The 17,197-nt window shown below is 56.6% G+C and overlaps 1 protein-coding gene across 12 annotated transcripts in view; it reads left to right on the forward strand.

Moving 5' to 3' along the window:
- Positions 1-17,197, forward strand: part of MACF1 (microtubule actin crosslinking factor 1) — a 141,199-nt gene that overhangs the window by 93,663 nt on the left and 30,339 nt on the right. For all 12 annotated transcript variants that reach the window (XM_064635064.1, XM_064635065.1, XM_064635063.1 and 9 more), the window contains 3 exons: positions 14,648-14,809; positions 14,956-15,126; positions 16,233-16,399. In XM_064635064.1, coding sequence (XP_064491134.1) covers positions 14,648-14,809; positions 14,956-15,126; positions 16,233-16,399 — 500 coding nt within the window. The remainder of the gene's footprint in view (positions 1-14,647; positions 14,810-14,955; positions 15,127-16,232; positions 16,400-17,197) is intronic.

Below are 17,197 nucleotides of genomic sequence, written 5' to 3' on the forward strand. Positions count from 1 at the left end.
GAATGGTTTTGGTGGGAAGAGGCCTTAAAGATCATCTAGTTCCTACCCCCCTCCTGTGGGCAGGAACACCTTCCACTAGACTAGGTTGTTCCGAGCCCCGTCCAACGTGGCCTTGAACACTTCCAGGGATGGGGCAGCCACAGCTTCTGTGGGCAGTCATGCCAGAGAAGGCTCTCAGTTGTATCATGCCAGAATGGTTTGCTTTGCTGGGAACACTTTGTCCCCGTGAGGAAGATGAGAGCAGGATCAGCTCAGCCTGCATTCCTTGCACTCAACAGTCAGAAGGGATTTCTGCAAGAGCCCGGAGAACTCGACCCAAAACGTAACCCAAGGAAAAGCGTCAAACTTGACATAACCCAACGGGCGCAGGGGCAGTTGGTGGCGTGTCCGTGTGTGTGGCTGGACCTCCATGGATTTGTTGTCCCCCCTCCTGATGCCGCCCGGGCCCCGCAGCTGCGCTTGGCCCGCGGCTGCCGCGGGCGTTGGGGCACGGCGGAGGAATGCGGCGAGCCGGGACCTGCCGCAGCTGGCACAGCCGGGACCTCTCCTCCCAGGGTTAATTAAACCCCACCCTGGCCCAGCCAGAGAGGAGGAGGAGGGGGGGAGAGGAAGGGGGTCTGTCACATCATCATCCGACCTTCAACGGGAGGTGGCTTTGCCAAGGCAGGTTGCGCGGAGCGGAGGGATGACGTGGGATTTCAGGCCTCCTGCCTTTCCTCCTGGTGTGTGGGTTTTTGGGGAGGTTTGGTTGAAACTGGAGTTGCTCAGTGCAGTGAACTCGGGCACTGCTCTGTCACGCCAGTAAAGGTTTAATGCTGGATGATGGAGGGAGGGAGGGAGAATCCCTAGACAGCAATAACTGAAGCCGCACTCCCTTTTTATTTTAGAGCAGGTCAGGTCGTCCAGGGCCCGTGCAGCCCTTGTGGCTTCCAGCACCCTCTTTGTCTGCTCGAATAAAAAAAATTCAGGAAAGGAATCCCGGGGGGTGATGCAGTGAATGAAGCCTTAACCAGCATTAGTCATCTTGCCATTCCAATGCCGCCGTCTGACCCTGCCCCGGGTCCTCCCCACTTCATCCTAAGTGGAAGCAGCCGTTAGCCTGTGCTCTCTGTGAGCCCACGCACACTCCCGTGCCCTCCTCCTGCCCCCCTTCCTGGCTGGAGGATGTCAGCTTTCCTCAGCACTCTATTTATGACTCTCAGTTCCCCCAACCTTTCCAGCAGGGATCTGACTCAGTGGTGCTGTTGAAAATACCACTGGTGCCCATCACTGTTGTCCCGTGTCCCTGGGTTTCTCCCAGATGCTGCTGCCCAGGGCTGCTGCTTTTTGGGCAGAGGATGGGCAGAGGAGAAGCAGCATCCCACCTTGGGATCGCAGGGCTAACCCAAAGAGCAGGAATGAATCTGCCTGCTGATGACACAAGGTATTTACACCCAAATCAAAGCCTTAATTTCTGGAGACAGCACGTTAGCCACCACGAGCAGCACATGTGCTCCCAGGCAGTGCCCGAGCATCCGGGGAGGCTTTTTTTGGGCACTCCACACCCCATCATAGAGCAAAGACCCCATAGCTGGGGGCTGCATCGCCGGCAGGTGGGAGAGCAGAGCTGGGTTTCTAGGATGGGATGGGATGGGGCAGGGAAGGGACACTCTGCCACTTGCTGTGCCCCAGCCTGGCCGAGGGTATTTTTAACCCTTCTGTGCCCCCGGAGGAATGCGTGCGGCTCCCGACAGTCGTCCAGTTGGGAGCAGCTGGGTGGGACTGGGCTGGGAACAGGGACCGGCTGCACGACGGTGTCTTCTCGTTGAACGCTTTCCAGACCTACTTAAAGTATCTCTGGCTTGTATTTTCAGCATCAGCAACACACGCAGAAATGCCTCCTCTCTGACAGCTGTTAAGCTGCCTTAAAGGCACCATCTCCCCTCGCTGGCGAAGAGGATGAGAAATGGGGGGTGATGAGCTGTGCCGGGTGACAGGGCTGTCACCGAGCCTGGCTGGGCCAAGTGGCCCAAGCTGCAGGTCCTTGGTGGTGCTTGGTGCACTTCTAACCTGGTGATCTTGTGTTTGCACAAGAGGAACGTGGGCGTGAGTGGCCCCTGCAGTCTCCTTCTTTCTTGGATGTAAATTTTATCACAGAGGAAAGAGCAAACGTGCCTGGAGCTCATTGTTCCCAAAGGGAACGTTGCCGGTGTGCTGGTTCATCAGCAAGCCACGGGTGGGTTTGACCTTGAGGTGTCATCAGGCCCTTCCCTGATCCTGAGCGAGCCGAGAACAAGAGCGAATAAAGCCAAGAGTTGCTGAGATCGACCAAATCATAGCGAGGCTTTTTTTTTTCCTCCCTCCTTTTCTTTTCTTGACCGTGAAACAGTCAGGCTGTGATCAAATGGTGCCTTTCAGGAGCCACCTTGGGTCACTGCTCCAAAGCCACCCACTTGCAGATGCTTTGGTGACCCTGCCAGGTCCCAGCTGAGGGAGATGGCCGGAGGAATGTCCTGTCTCCGGAGCACTCGTTAGCTGGTGGTGATGACACTTCACAGTGTTTCCAGGAGACACTAAAAATACCAGCTTTGCATAAGACCGGGAGAGCTGAGGATCTGAGGGAGGAGGAGATGGGAAGCTTTTTGTCTGCAAGGGCTGAGCAGAGGAGGGAGAGGAGCCCGGTCCTGGCAGCACATGGCCGTGGAGGGGGCATCCATAGGGAAGTGTGGGGTTGAGTGAACACAGGACATTCCCGTCTCCCACAGCATCCAAGCAAGTTGCCATTCTCCAGCAGGGAAGGGAGGGACTGTGGCCACTGGGTCTGGAGCAAATGGGGACTTCTGCAGGAAGGGGCTCAGGCTTGGATTAGTCACTGCAGCCTTTCAAGAACAATTGCCAATTCTCCTGCCCAAGGAGTGGTTTAAATGTCTCCCATCCAGAGGATTCTCTGGATGATAACACACTTACCTCACTTCCTAAAGAGCCTTATGAGCAGTTTATTAGTCACCCCATCCCTCGGCTCTCCCTGTTGTCCCCCTTTACTCTGAGGAGCAGCTTCTGCAGTTCTCCATGTCCCTGGGGTGGGCAGTGGGGTGCTGATTCACTGGGAGCATGGAGTAGGATGCCTGGGTATCCCAGGATGCTTCATCCACCCTCATGCAGCACCGGAGCAAAGCCTGGCAGCAGAATTTGCAGGAAAACTGGGCAGCTGAGGACAAAAATGGGCATTTTGGTGAGTTTCACCTCCTGGCCATAAAGACCCTGGCACATGGCTCTACTCTTCTCTCACAGCTCCACCTCAGGTTGCTGTCAGGCACCTTTGGGGTGCTCTCTGCATGAAGAAGGGGTTCCATGGGAGTGCTGAATGCCACATGTAGGGCTGTGCCTGAGCACTGCTGTAACACGTGGGCTCCAGGTTTCATTCAGGAGAATTATTTATACCGACATCTACGTGAGCTGCCTTGCAGGGAAAGTGCTGCGGTGCAGCCCCTGCACCCTTGCAGAAACAAAATAAATTAAAAACCACCATGTCCATCCAACCTGCAGAAGGGTTTCCCTGTGGGTTTGGGTTTTTAACCTCCTTCTAAAACTTTTCCAGTGGAGGGGCAGACTCCCGTGGAGCCAGCCGAGGTTTCCTCCCACAGCCCCGCGGAGGAGAGTCCCAAATTAACAGGCTCTGGGTTCCAAATGGCTGATTTAAAGATGTGCTGGCTCCCTGCATCCTGAGCAGCTGTAGCCTTTGAAGAGGGATTGAGTAGTGGCAGAGCTGTGATGTGAAATTGGTTTGAAGTCAGCTGTAAGCCAAGGGGATGAGGGAGCACCCAGTGTGGCACGGCAGGATGGGATTAGCCTGGGTGCTCCTTCCTGGGTCAAGCTGGGAGCTCAGGGCTTGCCCACGTGGCACCAGAACAGCAATCAGGGGAAAAGGAGCAAGTTTAGGAGGAGAGCAACACAGAGAGAAAGAAATCCCTCTGACCTTCCAATAAACACAGCAAAGGCTTTGAAAACGTGAATCCTCTGGTAAAAATCCCAGTGAAACCTAAACTGCAGTTTCTAAGGGAGATTTTAGGGGCGTGTGATTTGGCTTTGTGCTTTTATATTCAGTGTCTGAGGGAGGCTCAAATGTGCTCTAAGTCCCCCCTCTGGGCTGGAGGCATTTGGGTTCATCCACTTTGCCTTGATGGGACATACAGTGTCCCAACCCAGTGGTCCCTCCTGTCACCACCAGCTCGGTGACAGTCATGGAGTCAGACATGGGGGACAGAGAAGCTATGGCCTGGAAGTGTTCCAGGCCAGGTTGGAAAGAGCTTGGAGCTCTGTCCCTGCCCACGGCAGGGTTAGGAATAAGATGAGCTTTGAGGTCCCTTCCAACCCAAACTATTCTATGACTCTATGGCATGGTCAGCATGACCTGTAGGGCCAAAGCTCGTGGTGCCAAGGCAGGAGTTCTCCTGCATCCACCCTCATCCAGGCTGGCGAGCAGGTGCTGCAAATCCCAGGGCAGGAAGGGCACCAAGGTGAAGATTAAAGAAGCTTTGATGGTTGTGCCCTGGTCTCGTTAACGACGCGTCCATCAGAGATCTCGAGCTGCCTCTGCGCTCTCTTGCTCGTCACATAACACAGGTCCCTCACTTCCAGCTGCTGAGATGCATTAAAAGAAAGCTAAAAATATATTGGCTTCCAAATACTGCTTTGCCATGTAAACAGTGGCGGCAGCGGCGCAGGATGGAGCGCAGCCGTAAACAGGGTGACATCACCCCGTGACAGGGACGGCACGTGCTGGGGCTGGTGGCCATATGAGGAAAGCTTGAAACCAACAGGTTCAGGAGACAGATGGAGGTGCTGCTACTTGGAGAAAATCTTGGAAAACCGCTGGGTGGGTTTTAGCAGAGGGCGTGCGAGAGCCAGATGGGGGTTCTTGGTGGTCCATTCTGCCCATCACTGCCATGGTGGGCACCTGGAGACACCCAACAGGACAAAAGTTCAGACAGGTCCTTTCCATCCATCCCTTGCACCGACACAAAGCTCAAGCAAAGCCCTGACCTTGCAATTCCCAGCACCGTTTGGCTTCTGTCCCCATCGCTGGGGTGGCACTTGGAGGCTTAAAGCCATGATTTGGGGAACCTGCAAGAGCTCCGGCTGGGATCTTCAGGCCAGGCACAGCAGGTTTTTAATTGGCTTTCGTCCTTGCCCAGTATTTCCCTAATGGTTTTAGAAATGGGGGGGATGTGTTGGAGGAAGACTTGGCTTGCTCCTGGCACGTGACTCGGTGAGGAAATGGGAAAAGAATTTCTGGCTGTGAAACGGCAGCTCCACGCTCCGTTCCTTCTTCTCAGTGGAACAAAAAGCCTCCTCGCCCCAGCCCGGATGCCTGGGATTCCTCACGGAGGGGCCCCGGAGCGGTAACGGTCCTGCTCCGCCAGCTCCCAGCCAAGGTGGTAGCAGGGGAGCTGGGGGCGGCACTGCCGGAGCGCTGGCACAGCCCCGTCATCCTCTTGTTGTTTCAGCTGTGCTGGATTAATAACCAGGGACCAGGAGCTGGAGTATCCCCCGCCAAGGAGAAAAATCTGGGCTTTGGGACTCTCTGGCAGCGTTGGCAGATGGGGCTGGAGGAGGCTGCAGGGCCAGCCCTGACCGTCTATCTGTCCGTCCGTCCAGGAGGGCTTGGTGGGACATGGAGGGGACATGCCCTGGATGGGCAAAGGGGCTCCCCAGAGGCTGCTTGGACTCTCCTCACAGATCTCTACTCCCTCCCCACTTTCCTCTCTTTTCCATAGTTATATTTAAAAATGGAGAAAAGGGGTTCCAAGGATGTCCCAGTGTGCAAACATTCCCAACGAGCACTTAGGGCTGTTTAACGGGCGTTTTTCTCTGAACCCTCCCGTTCCACAAAACATCCGTTTCCATCTCTCCAAAAACAAAATGTGGTGCTGGAGCTGCTCCATGTCCAGTTGGTGCTGGGACATGGGGATGAAGGGTCCAAGGGTTTGGGGCTGGGGAAGCCAGACTCCCACTACAGCCATGCCGTGACCTTGGCCAAGCCTCGGGGTTTTTGGGATGGCAGGCACCTGCATCCAAAAAAATCAGGATTTTGTCTCCTTTGGCTTCAGCCTTCAGCTGTAACACAGCCATGGCTCACCATGGCTGGGTGGGAAGGTTTTGGAGAAGCTGTGGCACAGCAAGGTGCAGACTGAAGTCCCATTCTCCCGGTGTTGGCACTTTTGGGGTGTATGCTGCACGTTTTTCTGTGTTAAACACCTTGTATTTTTATCTCGATTCCATAATTCATCCCAAAGTAGAAGGCCGGGTGGCTGGTGGGGCGGGTTGTTGCCTGGAGATGCATGGAGGCTGTTCCCAACCCTCCTGTTTTCTCTCCCAAGTCTGTGACTTCCCTCAGCATCACTTCGCAGTGGTGATTCACACGCCCGGGCTGCCTCCCTCTCTGCTCTCAATGTTCCCTCTGTCTTAAACCCAAGGGTTTTTGGGGGAGGAAAAGAGGGTGACAGAACTCGGGGTGGGGGGGAAGCAGTATGCTGACCTAGACCTGAGGCTATAAAATTTAGGATTTTTAGGAGAAGAGCCTGCAGTGGGTGATGGGCAACTTGACGGCGGCAAGTTGCGGGCGGGTTTTTGGCAGAGCGATGGGGAAGGCAAAAATGGTACTTTGGGGGTGTTTGGGGTTTAATGATTTAATAACTCGGTTCTTTGTGCGAGGGTGGGTGTGAGAGGCAAGGGGACCCGGCGGGGGGGGTGGTCTCAGCCCCCCACCCAGCGCCGGCTCGGGGACAAAGGGCCGGGGGAGCGGGGCCGGTGGCGGGGGGAGCCGGAGCCGGAGCCGCCGCCGAGCCAGGGCGTTGCTGCTCTTTGTCGGGGGCTGCCGCCTCCCCCCGGAGGAGGGGCCGTCCCCGGCGGGGCGGGCGGGGACCACCCCCGCGCTGCCACCGAGCATCCCCCGCGCCATCCCCAGCCGGGTCGCGCTCCGGTCCCCCCTTCCCGGGGCCGGCGGGGGGGTCGGTGCGGAGGGGTGCGGGAGGCACCGCGGCGCCCGGGGAAGGGGCGGCCCCGGCGCTGCCGCCCCGCCCCGCGGAGCCGCCCCCCGCCCGCCCCCGCGTCCCCCCGCCCTCCGCCGGGGCTGGAGCTCCGCGGGAGCCGGTGCTGGCGGCGGCGGCGGGGCCGGGGCGTGCGGCGGCCTGCGCGGCTCGGCCTTTTGTTCCGCCGGCGGGAAGGAGAGCGGGCGGCGGCGGCCGGGAGCAGGAAGAGGAAGAAGAAGAGGAGGAGGAGGAGGAGGAGGAGGAGGAAGGCATCGGCCATGCATCCCGCCGCGCCGGCCGGGGGCTGCCCGCGGGGGCGGCGCGGAGCCCCCCGCCCCCGGCCCGGCCGCTGAGCCGCGCACAAAAGGGGGCGAGAGCGGCGGGGAAGGGGAGGGCGGCCCCGGTGTGTGTGTGTGTGTGTGTGAGACCCCCTCCACACACCCCAACCCATCCCCGGTCCGCCCCGCATCGCCGCGGGGACCGGCCCCGCGCCCGCCCCGCCGCCCCCCGCCCCGCCATGGCCGGGCCGCCCGGTGGCGCGGAGCCACCGCAGCCCGACACCGGCCGCCGGGAAAGTTAGTGCGAGCGGGGCCGGGAGGAGGAGGAGGAGGAGGAAGAAGGAGAAGAAGCAGCAGCGGCAACAGCCGCCTCCAGCCGCGGCTGCTCCGCGTCCCCCCCGCCGGCTCCCGGAGGCAACTCAGGGGATTCCATCCCGCTCCGTCCCTTTGCCATTTTTGGATGCGTTTTATAGCCAATTTTTTTTTTTTCCTGGGGAGAAAGCGGAAAAAAAAAAGCGAAGAACCCAGCAGCCTTGCTGCACTGCCGGACTCCGCGGCGTGCCGCTGCCGCCGTGCACCCGCCGGCTGGATTCGGGGGGGGTTCCGTGACTCCCGGTGGCACCGGGCGAGGTGACGGGGAGCAACAATGCCATCATGTTTTTGAGACAGGAAACCTCCGAGTTTGCCCTGAATGAAGAACTTCCTGTGTTTAAACTTGTACGAATATCCGCTGACAAGCTCAGTTCAAATGAAAACACGAGAGTCGGGGGGAGAGGCTAATTCGGACCAGCTGGACTCCCACGGCACTTGGAGCTGGGCAGAAAACGCGCGGAGCCGCTCGGTGCTGCCAGCCTTGAGCGGCCGGGACAAGCAGTGCCTTTGTTAGTAAAGAAGGACGGACGGGATAATTCAAGAGCTTCAAACTCTTCTGCTGTTTCTGTCTCTGAACCGTTTGGAATATTTTATCGAAGCTGTTGGGTTCGGGTGACTTGCTGATGGATGGATTTTTTTAGGGGGGCCTGGGGGATGAGATGGGTTGTTTCACCGCTTGGGACCGTCGGTCGGGCTGCTGAGGCGGCGCGGTGCTGCCGGTGCACCATCCCATCCCTGTAGGGTCGCTGCTTTGGGATTAGAGCCTGGCACGGTGGGTTTGGGACCTGCTGGCCATGTGATGCTTCCTGCCGTGGTGGGCGAAAGGTTGCCGGGGCGGTTCCGTCATCCATAAGGACGAGAGTATGGGCAAACCACTGAGCCGGCCAGACTGTTTACGGCAGAACCGCACTTGCCTGGGGAAGGGCGAGGATGAGGATGGTTATATAGAGGATTGCTACGTGCCCCAGAGATCGATATACGACACAATGAGAATTAATGAGCAAATCGATCAGGGATCAAAGCTCAACCAGCTTTCCAAGAGCACCCTTGGCAAGGGGGATGGCAGCACCATATCCAGCAACGGGACTCTGGGAGCTGCCAACGTCTTCGAGTCCAGGGCGCCAGAACCGAAAAAGTTGGATGAACGGGTCATCTTTGACGCGCTGAAGCTCAGCAGTGACGTCTCCAAGCCGGCGCCGGCTCCACCAAAGAGGCGACCAAACCCTGAGAGGAAGGAGAACGTCAACCGGCGGTCATGGAAGTCCTTCATGCCGCCCAACTTCACCGAATTTGCGGAAAGGATGGGGGCTTCGCTGAGCGAGGTGTCGGAAGCGGGCGCTTCCAACCCTTCCCTGCGGGACAAGCGGGATTCCAGTGCCATGCTCACCGAGCAGGCAGGCCAGCCCGACCATGGCGAGCCTATGTCCGAGTCTCTCACCTTGGAGCACGTCTCCAAGTCATCTGGCACAGCCGAGGCTCTGACGGCCAAGCAGTTCAGCGTGGATGGGTACGACGGTCCCCGGGATGAGCGCCAGGCCTTGCTGAACGCTGGTGATGGCCGTGTCAGGGACCTGGCCAGGGCTTGCCGACTCCCCAGTGCCACTTGGCCAAGAGCCAGGAAGAATTTCATCAGGGGAAATTTCAACGATGGGCACCAGGAGACCCTGGAGCCCTCTGGGTCGGACTCTACAGTGGAGAACGTCAACCTGTCTCCGTGCCTTAGTGAGGAGCTGCTGGATGCAGGACTGGATATTCTCATCACCTCCAATCTCAGGGAGAAAACGGAGTCTGAGCTGAGATTTGAGGAGGACGAGCGCTGGGTGATGATGGAGGAGTGGGAGGAGGCGACGCTGTCAGAGAGAGGAAAGGCTGTTCTGGTGGCAGAGGAGAAGAAGAGCTGTTGCTTGGCAGATATTTCTGAAGAAAGGGAACAATCCGCTGCTCCGGCGGATGGCTCTGCCCCCGGCCCAGGGACCTCCCAGTCCTGCACTTCCCCAGGGGGTGCCGGCAGCCCCCTCCCCGGCAGCACGGGCTGTACCGAGGACACAGCGGTGCAGTGTGGAGTTGAGGACTTGGCTCCAGTTTTGGAGCGCTCAGCCAGCCCCACAGGTCCCGAGTTGTCCGACACAGACTCTGTGCAGATGTTCCTGGAGCTGGAAGAGCAGTGCCTGAATGAGAATGAGTGTGGTGGGGCTGTCACTGGTTGTCTGGAGGTTCAGGTTTCCCCAATGGACTCAGAGGTGCTGGACCCAGATTCGACCAAACTGGCCGGGTCAGAGGTCGAAGGGTGTCAGCATAGGGCCCCTTTGGACATCAGTGCTTCAGACTCTGCCGTTGTGTCAGATCTGGAGGACTTTGATGTCACCTGCAGCTCACAGATGCTGAGCACTTTGGAGCCATTGACAGAACCCTTCTCAGAAAGGGACACCTTGGCTGTCACCCCAACGGACTCGGATGGAGGGGCCTCCCCCAGCCCCGTGGCCACCACAGGACCAGGATCCCTCCTAGAAGGCTCCTCAGTGCTGGTGGAGGAGGATGATCCTGACCCACTGGTGGGCAGTTGCACGGTGGTGGTGGCTGGTGGGATGCCATCTCCTGAGACAGGGACACATCCACCTTCTGGACTGGGGGGAACTGGTTACCCTGGTGCTCCAGTGGGGTGGGATGAAGATAAGCAAGACTTGCTGGTCCCTGATGGGGAAGTGTCACAGCTTCCCAAGGAGACCTGTCCTGGCCAAGTATCCCCCTGCCAGCTCCCAGCTCCTGACACAGCAGTGGAGGAGCTGGGATCTCCCCCACAGCACAGCAAGGCTGGCATTGAGGGGATGGATCCATTTGGGACCCATCACCTTCTGCCTGGAAGGACGGAAGTTGCCAACTGGGTTGTTGGCAATGAACTGGTTTCTGAGGATGAAGCCACAAATTTGGGATCAGGGAGTGGAGCTGATGGCTGGACTCATCTGGCAGGGAGTGGGGATGTTTGCTGTGGTTTTCTGCTGCCTTTCCACACTGGCTCTGCATCAGAGCCAGGCTCTGAGGCTCTGACAACGTTCCCGGTGCCTGTTGAGGACGTCCCATGGGAAATGGTTTCCCAGAGCCAGGGCATGGCTCTGGAAGGGGCTGCCTGCACTGAGGGGCCCCCCGTGGAGGTGGCTGTCACACATGGTGAGACACCAGCAGCCATCCTGCAGCCAGGAGACACGGACTTGCTGTTTGCCCCTGGCTGGGGCCGTGCCATAGGGCTGGGTGAGGGGGTTCCATGTGCTGCCAGCCCAGCTGCCCCTGAAGGGCTTCCTGGCACATCACCCATTGCAGGGCCCGCCATCCCATGGGATTTTGGGGAGCTTTCTTCTCCAGCCCACCCGCTTTCACCAGGAGATGTGACTGTCCCAGAGCCCCAGGCTCAGGAGACACCACCAGCCACTGGGGATCCTGCCATGGATGCTGAGGAACCTCTGGAAGCCACCACCACTGCCATGTCCTTGATGGTGGAGGAGCTTCTGGAAGCCCCCCCACCCTTTGCTGATGTGCCTGTTGCCACTGTGCCACCACAAGCAGCTGATCCACTCGTCTCTGGTGTTGGGGATCTTGGTGGTGACCCCGTGCCGTCGGTAGTGGCCTTGGGGGATACAGATGACTTTGCCATCATGGCTGTGCCGCCCATCCTGGAGCACCTGCCCACCGAAGTGCTGGCTTTGGAGGATGACCCCGCTGCAAGAGCACCCGCAGCTGAGGTGGCAGCTTGGGACGATGGTGCCTCTGTGCCACCAGGCATGGAGGGTCCCCCTTTCGCCTTCCCACCCCTCCCAGAGGGCTCCACCATCCCAGAGCTGCTGGGGACACCCTCTGCTGCAGCACCCGCCTCACAAACCCTCCCTGGGGCCGCGCTGGGGGACACCTTCCATCCTCCCAGCTGTGGTGGTGCCACTTCCCTGTGCCCTGGCGAGGGAGAGGTGCTGGCGGGCACAGAGGGACCCCTCGCTGCTGCTCTCGTCGCAGAAGGGCCTCCTGCTCTACCAGATGGATTCGTTCCAGATAACGAGGTATTTGTTGCTCGGGCGCTCACAGCCGGGGCTTCAGGCGCAGAAATCGCTTTATTTCGCACTCGAGGGGTGGGTGGGAGATGGGAGCCCACTCAGTAACGCATGATCTGTGTCCTTCAGGCTTCAGAACAGCCTTCTCCCTCCTGAGAGTGGCTTGAATTTGGCAGGCAAAAGGTTTCGGGGAGGGGGGGGACTTGTGTGATTTTATAAGCGGGGTAGGCAAAAGACACTCACTGCTCGATGACCTCAGCTATTGTCTTATACTTTTTTGGCTTAGTAAAGTACATTATAGTCACTCAGATGGAAATCACAGACTTCAGAAAAACCTTCTCACCGACTCCGGGCGGGTAGTTCCCATCTTTGAAGCAGAAAATATATTGGAAAAGAGAAACCTGTAAAACGAATTAAGTGCAAATAATTCCTGTCTTGTGCAGTCATCGCTGTCTGTAGAGCTTTTCCAGCGAGCACTGAGGTGCTGAGGCTCAGAAGGCGCATGGGAAGGGGCTCATATTCTCTCTGGCGTTTGGGGATTGGCGTTACTGTGCCGTGCTCGTGGCTTTTGCCTGGAGAGACCTCGGTGGTGGAGTTCCCACAGCCGAGCGCTGATTTCCTGCCATCTGGAATGGGAGAAGTTATCACTAAGGAGACATCAGAAGTTAGTCAGCGCCAAAAATCCCGATTTGGTAGCAATTACTCATCCTTTGGGCTGAACCACCCGTTGGAGAGACACACGTGGAGGGGCTTTGGAGAGATGGTTTCACATGGGGGGTCCATGTGAGCACAGGCTGGGACACCCAGAGAGGACCTTGGTGAGGGAAAAGCCATTGGGTTCTCGGTGGTGTTGTCTGTTGCCTGAAATTCAGTGTGTCCTTGGTGGTGGGACCCTTATTTTAGGTTCAGCACCTCTGATTGTTAACCCCATAAACCTTCCCCTTGCTCAAAGGTTGTTGGTGATGCCAGTTCTTCTCACCAGGCTCCGCGTTCGGCAGCACTGGGGTTAAGGGAGATGAGGGAAGCAGAAAGCGAGGGGATGCTTTGGGAAGCATTTCTGGGAGTGAGGAGGAGGCGGAGGTGTGGTGGAGCAGATGTCCTTCTGCTCTCCAAAATGTCTGTCCAGCCCTTCTCCAGGGCAGGACACCTCGCTCTGCGCCTTCTCCTGCCTGGCACAGGGCAGTCCTTAAATATTTGTTTCAGAGCTGAGTCACAGTGAGGTTAATGAACTAAATCACTGGAATCTTTTATGAGCAAAGGAAAACAAGGGTGTTGGACACGCTCACCCTCGGGCTGTTGGTGAGATTGTCTTTGTAGGGATCCTCATGGAGCATTGGGTTCTCAGGCTGGCTGATACCTGTGTTACAGGTACCCCTGGTTGGATGTCCGGGTTTTCCACAGGGCTCCCTCCCTGCCTGGCTGCTTCAGAGCCCTGGAGTTTGTTTTGTGCAGAGAGCTCGGACCAGCCCGGCATGCCAGGCTTATCAGCCTGATCCTTTTGTGGGTTTGGCTGTTCTAACCAGCAACTCCATATATAAACAGTAACAGGAGAACAGCCGGGGAATCGGTGCTTCCATATCACCATTTATTTCTTATAACTGTGGAATAATTATCCATGAGCAGCCAGCTCTGGACAGTGTCTGCCAGCTCACCCTTTGCTCATGTCCTGGAGGGACACCTCCCTGCCCTCTGGTTGCTGAGCTCTGCTGGGAAGAAGCAGCTTTTTCTTTGGAAATGAGGCAAAGAAAGTCAAAGCAACGCCTCTTGCTGGGAACTGTGTTTGGGGATTTTGGGGGGGTTTTGGTGTGTTTGGGGGTTTTTGCCTGCCTTGTGTTTCTTTGGAGGCAAAGCGATGGCTCGGTGTGGAGAGCTGGGCCCTCCACGAGCTGCTGCTCTGCTGGGGGAGATCTTGCATCCAAGTGGGAATTTTTTGTTGCCATCCATGTCCATGCATTCTTGGGCACGAGGAGGAGGCACGCTTGAGAAAGCAGGCGGCTGGCTGCCATCCCCTCTGCTTTCCAACGGGAAAATGTTGCGACAGTGCCAAGGGCTCCGATCCTGCCCAGCGCTGGGTGCGGGGTGACCTGTGCTCTGCATGGGCCCATGGGCCAAGGGAGCAGAGTAAGCCAGGAAGGATTCTGCTCCCTCTTTCTGGGGCTTGGGCTATCTGCTGTGGGGATACAGCAGGTTTGTCCCTTGGGACCGGGCTGTGCAGCTCTGGAGAGGAACCCTGCACGGGGCGCCTCGTGGTTCCAGCAGATCCCCAGCTCTGATAAAGAGCACTTATCTCCTCTGCAGAAACAGGATTCTCCCTGCTGCCTCTCTTGACAATGGGGAGCTTCATTCACTCTCCTCCCCCTTTCCCTATCAAATCTTTTTTGGTTTAAAAAGCTTTTCCCCACAGGATTCCCAGGCAGGACCGTGCCAAATCCGTGGTAAACGACTCGCACATTAATTGCCTATTGCCTTTGTCTTTCGAAATACAGTGAGCTCCTCGCTGCCTGTAATTTCGTGGTTAACAAAACTCATATGATGTCAGGTCTCCGTTCTCAATAGCTTCGCTGTGAGAATTGCTTGGGGTTTTTCCCCAGGAGCGTTATTTCCCAATCTGATGGCTGGCTGCAGCCAATGCTCTCATTTCTTCCCCATTTTTTTCTCTCTACCTCACTCCAGTGCTCGGAAATATGGGATTTACCCATTTAAAAGCAGAGGTGGATGTGGATAGGTCCTGAGCTGTGCTCCACAGCAGCAGATTCCTGTGACATTTGTGTTACTGGGTCAAGGCGAGGGAGGAGTTTGAGCAAACTTGCACAATTCTAATAAAATCAGTGCAAGTAGCTACTACATCTTCACTGGAAAAGAAAGCCTGTTGTATCTATGGAATGGTGGAGGGGCTGGAAGAGCAGCTTACAGCTTATAAATACCTTTTCTCTCCCACCTTTTCCACCCCCAGCTCTTCCAGAAGGAGCAAGTGGATCCTCTCCAGGTTAAACTACAGCAAGTCAATGGAGTTGGTCAAGGACTCATCCAAAGCGCCGGGAAAAACTGTGACGTCCAGGGGCTGGAGCATGACATGGAAGAGATCAACACCCGCTGGAACACCCTCAACAAGAAGGTGGGAGCATGGGGAGGGGCTGTAACTGGTTTCTCTCAGCACCACTGGGGTCTGGTAGAAAAAGCCTGTCGTGGACAGGGAGCTGGGGCTCCAGCATTGACACTTCCCCAGCCTGACCATGCAGTGGGGTTGTGTTTGGGGTGCAGGTGGCCCAGCGGGTCGCTCAGCTGCAAGAGGCCCTGTTGCACTGCGGGAAGTTTCAGGATGCCCTGGAGCCGTTGCTGAGCTGGCTGGCAGACACTGAGGAGCTCATCTCCAACCAGAAACCTCCCTCTGCAGAGTACAAGGTGGTGAAAGCCCAGATCCAGGAGCAGAAGGTGAGCAAGCACAGGGCGGTGGGTGGCTCAGTGGGAGGGGGGGGGGAGCTTGGGACAGCCAGACAGTATTTTGTGGACCCAGCTGGGATGTCCACAAACCTGCTTCTTTCATGGTGGATCCTGGTTGCCCACATCCCAGTGTAAGGAGCAGGCAGCTCGTTTGCCCACACTCAGTATCTCCATCGCCTAAATCACCGCGTCACTTCATTGTCCCGCTGCCTCTTGAAGCTTGCTGGTTTTGCTGGTCGGCCGTGTTTTTCCAGCCCTGAGCTTTGTTTGTGCCGGTAATTCCGCTGTGTCAGGAGCAAGCTGGTGGTGTAGGGGCTGGTTTGGGTGTTTGGACAAAGTGAATGTTCAAAGTGTTAAGAGTGGGCCCGAGGAGTGTTTGCAGAGATAACAGCCCGGGCCGGCGCCTGCCCCTCGGAGCGGGCGGAGGGAAGGTCAAGTGTGGTCAGGGGGAAGTATTTTAGAAATGAATTCTTACCGAGCCTGGGTCCAACCTATTGAGGTGGGAAGAGGAAATGTGTTTCAAGTGGAAGTTAAAAACTTGGTAAGTTTGGGGGGGGGGGTGATGGGGAAGGCTTGGAAAACTTCTCTGTCGCAGAAATGGTTTGAATAGTGTGAAAGAGGGAAGGGGAAAGGGAAAAGGAAAGGGGAAAGAAAACATGAAAAAGGAGGGGGGAAAGGAATGGTATGAGGAAGAGGAGGGGAAGGGATAGGAAAGGAAAGGTGAAAGGAAAAAGGAAAGGGAAAAGAAAGGAAAAAGGAAAGGAAAATGTGAAGGAAAGGGAATAGAATAGAATAAATAGAATGAAATTTCTCTTGGAAGGGACCTACAATGATCATCATGTCCGGCTGCCTGACCACTTCAGGGCTGACCAAATTAAAGCATGCTGTTATTATAATGTAATATAATATAACTATATAATTTTTTTGGCTGGTTTTGATGGCAGAGCTGTTCCCCCCGGGCCGGGTCTGGTCTCAGCCCTGTGCTGATGGTGGTTCTGAGCCACAATTAGAGATCTGGCCTCTCCAAGGGCTGGAATCGTTTCTGCTGCCCCAGTGCAGTAACTTTGCTCCTCCTTGGTCTCTCTGTGATGCCAAAGCTGCTCCAGCGGCTCCTGGACGATCGCAAAGCCACCGTTGAGATGATCCAGGCGGAGGGCGACCGGATCGCGCAGTCGGCCGAGCCCGCGGATCGGGAGAAGATCGTGGGGCAGCTGGAGAGCCTGGCAGGGCGCTGGGCAGGGCTGCTGGGCCGGGCAGCTGCCAGGTGAGAGGGACTGGGACCAGCTCATCCTGCGGGTCTCGGCGTCCCGGGGCACGGGGTTACAGCGTTCGGGAAGCTGGCAGAGATTTCTGCGCAGATACATCCTGGAAACCTGGAAACAGCTGGAAAACATGGGAAATCAAAGGCTGTTTGGGAGCTGAAGCTGATAACGGTGGTTTACAATGGCAGGGAAGAGCTCAGATTAAATAATTTCCCTGCAGGGGAGGGATGTTATTTTTATTCCTGTAAGCATTAACATCCTGTTGACACCTTTCTGCCGCCAGAATCTTGTTTATGAGGTGCTTGTTGCTACCTAAGCTGATATCTGAGGCTATGAAGACACTTCTGAGGGCTGGATTGGACCCTCTTAGTGTTTTTAGTCACTGACAACAAGCTGGGCTGTCCATCCAGAACAGCTGGATTGTCTTTGACCAGAAGCTCAGCAGCCCTAAAACACCAAGAGTCTGGCCACAAGCTGAGTATGTCAAGGGATCTTCAAGATAGTGATAGGGGTGGAAAAAAAGGGGGTTGGAATTAGATGATCTTAAAGATTCCTTCCAGCCCAAACTGTTCCATGAGAAGCTGCACAATGGGGAAGCCTTTCTGCCATCTTCCCAAGGGGGATAAACTGGATCCTAAAGGCACAGCTGCAGGAAAAAACTCCATTTGCAGTTTCTCCACGTTGATTTTTGTCTTTGCCTGACATGGTGTCTCACCTTGCTCTGAACAGGGCTGCTTTGCTTCCTGCTTTCTAATTCTTGAAGCTGCTTCCCACTCCTGGCTCCTTAGTGTTTTCATTGA

This window comes from Pseudopipra pipra, chromosome 24 (assembly GCF_036250125.1).
Source record: "Pseudopipra pipra isolate bDixPip1 chromosome 24, bDixPip1.hap1, whole genome shotgun sequence".
Lineage (NCBI taxonomy): Eukaryota > Metazoa > Chordata > Aves > Passeriformes > Pipridae > Pseudopipra > Pseudopipra pipra.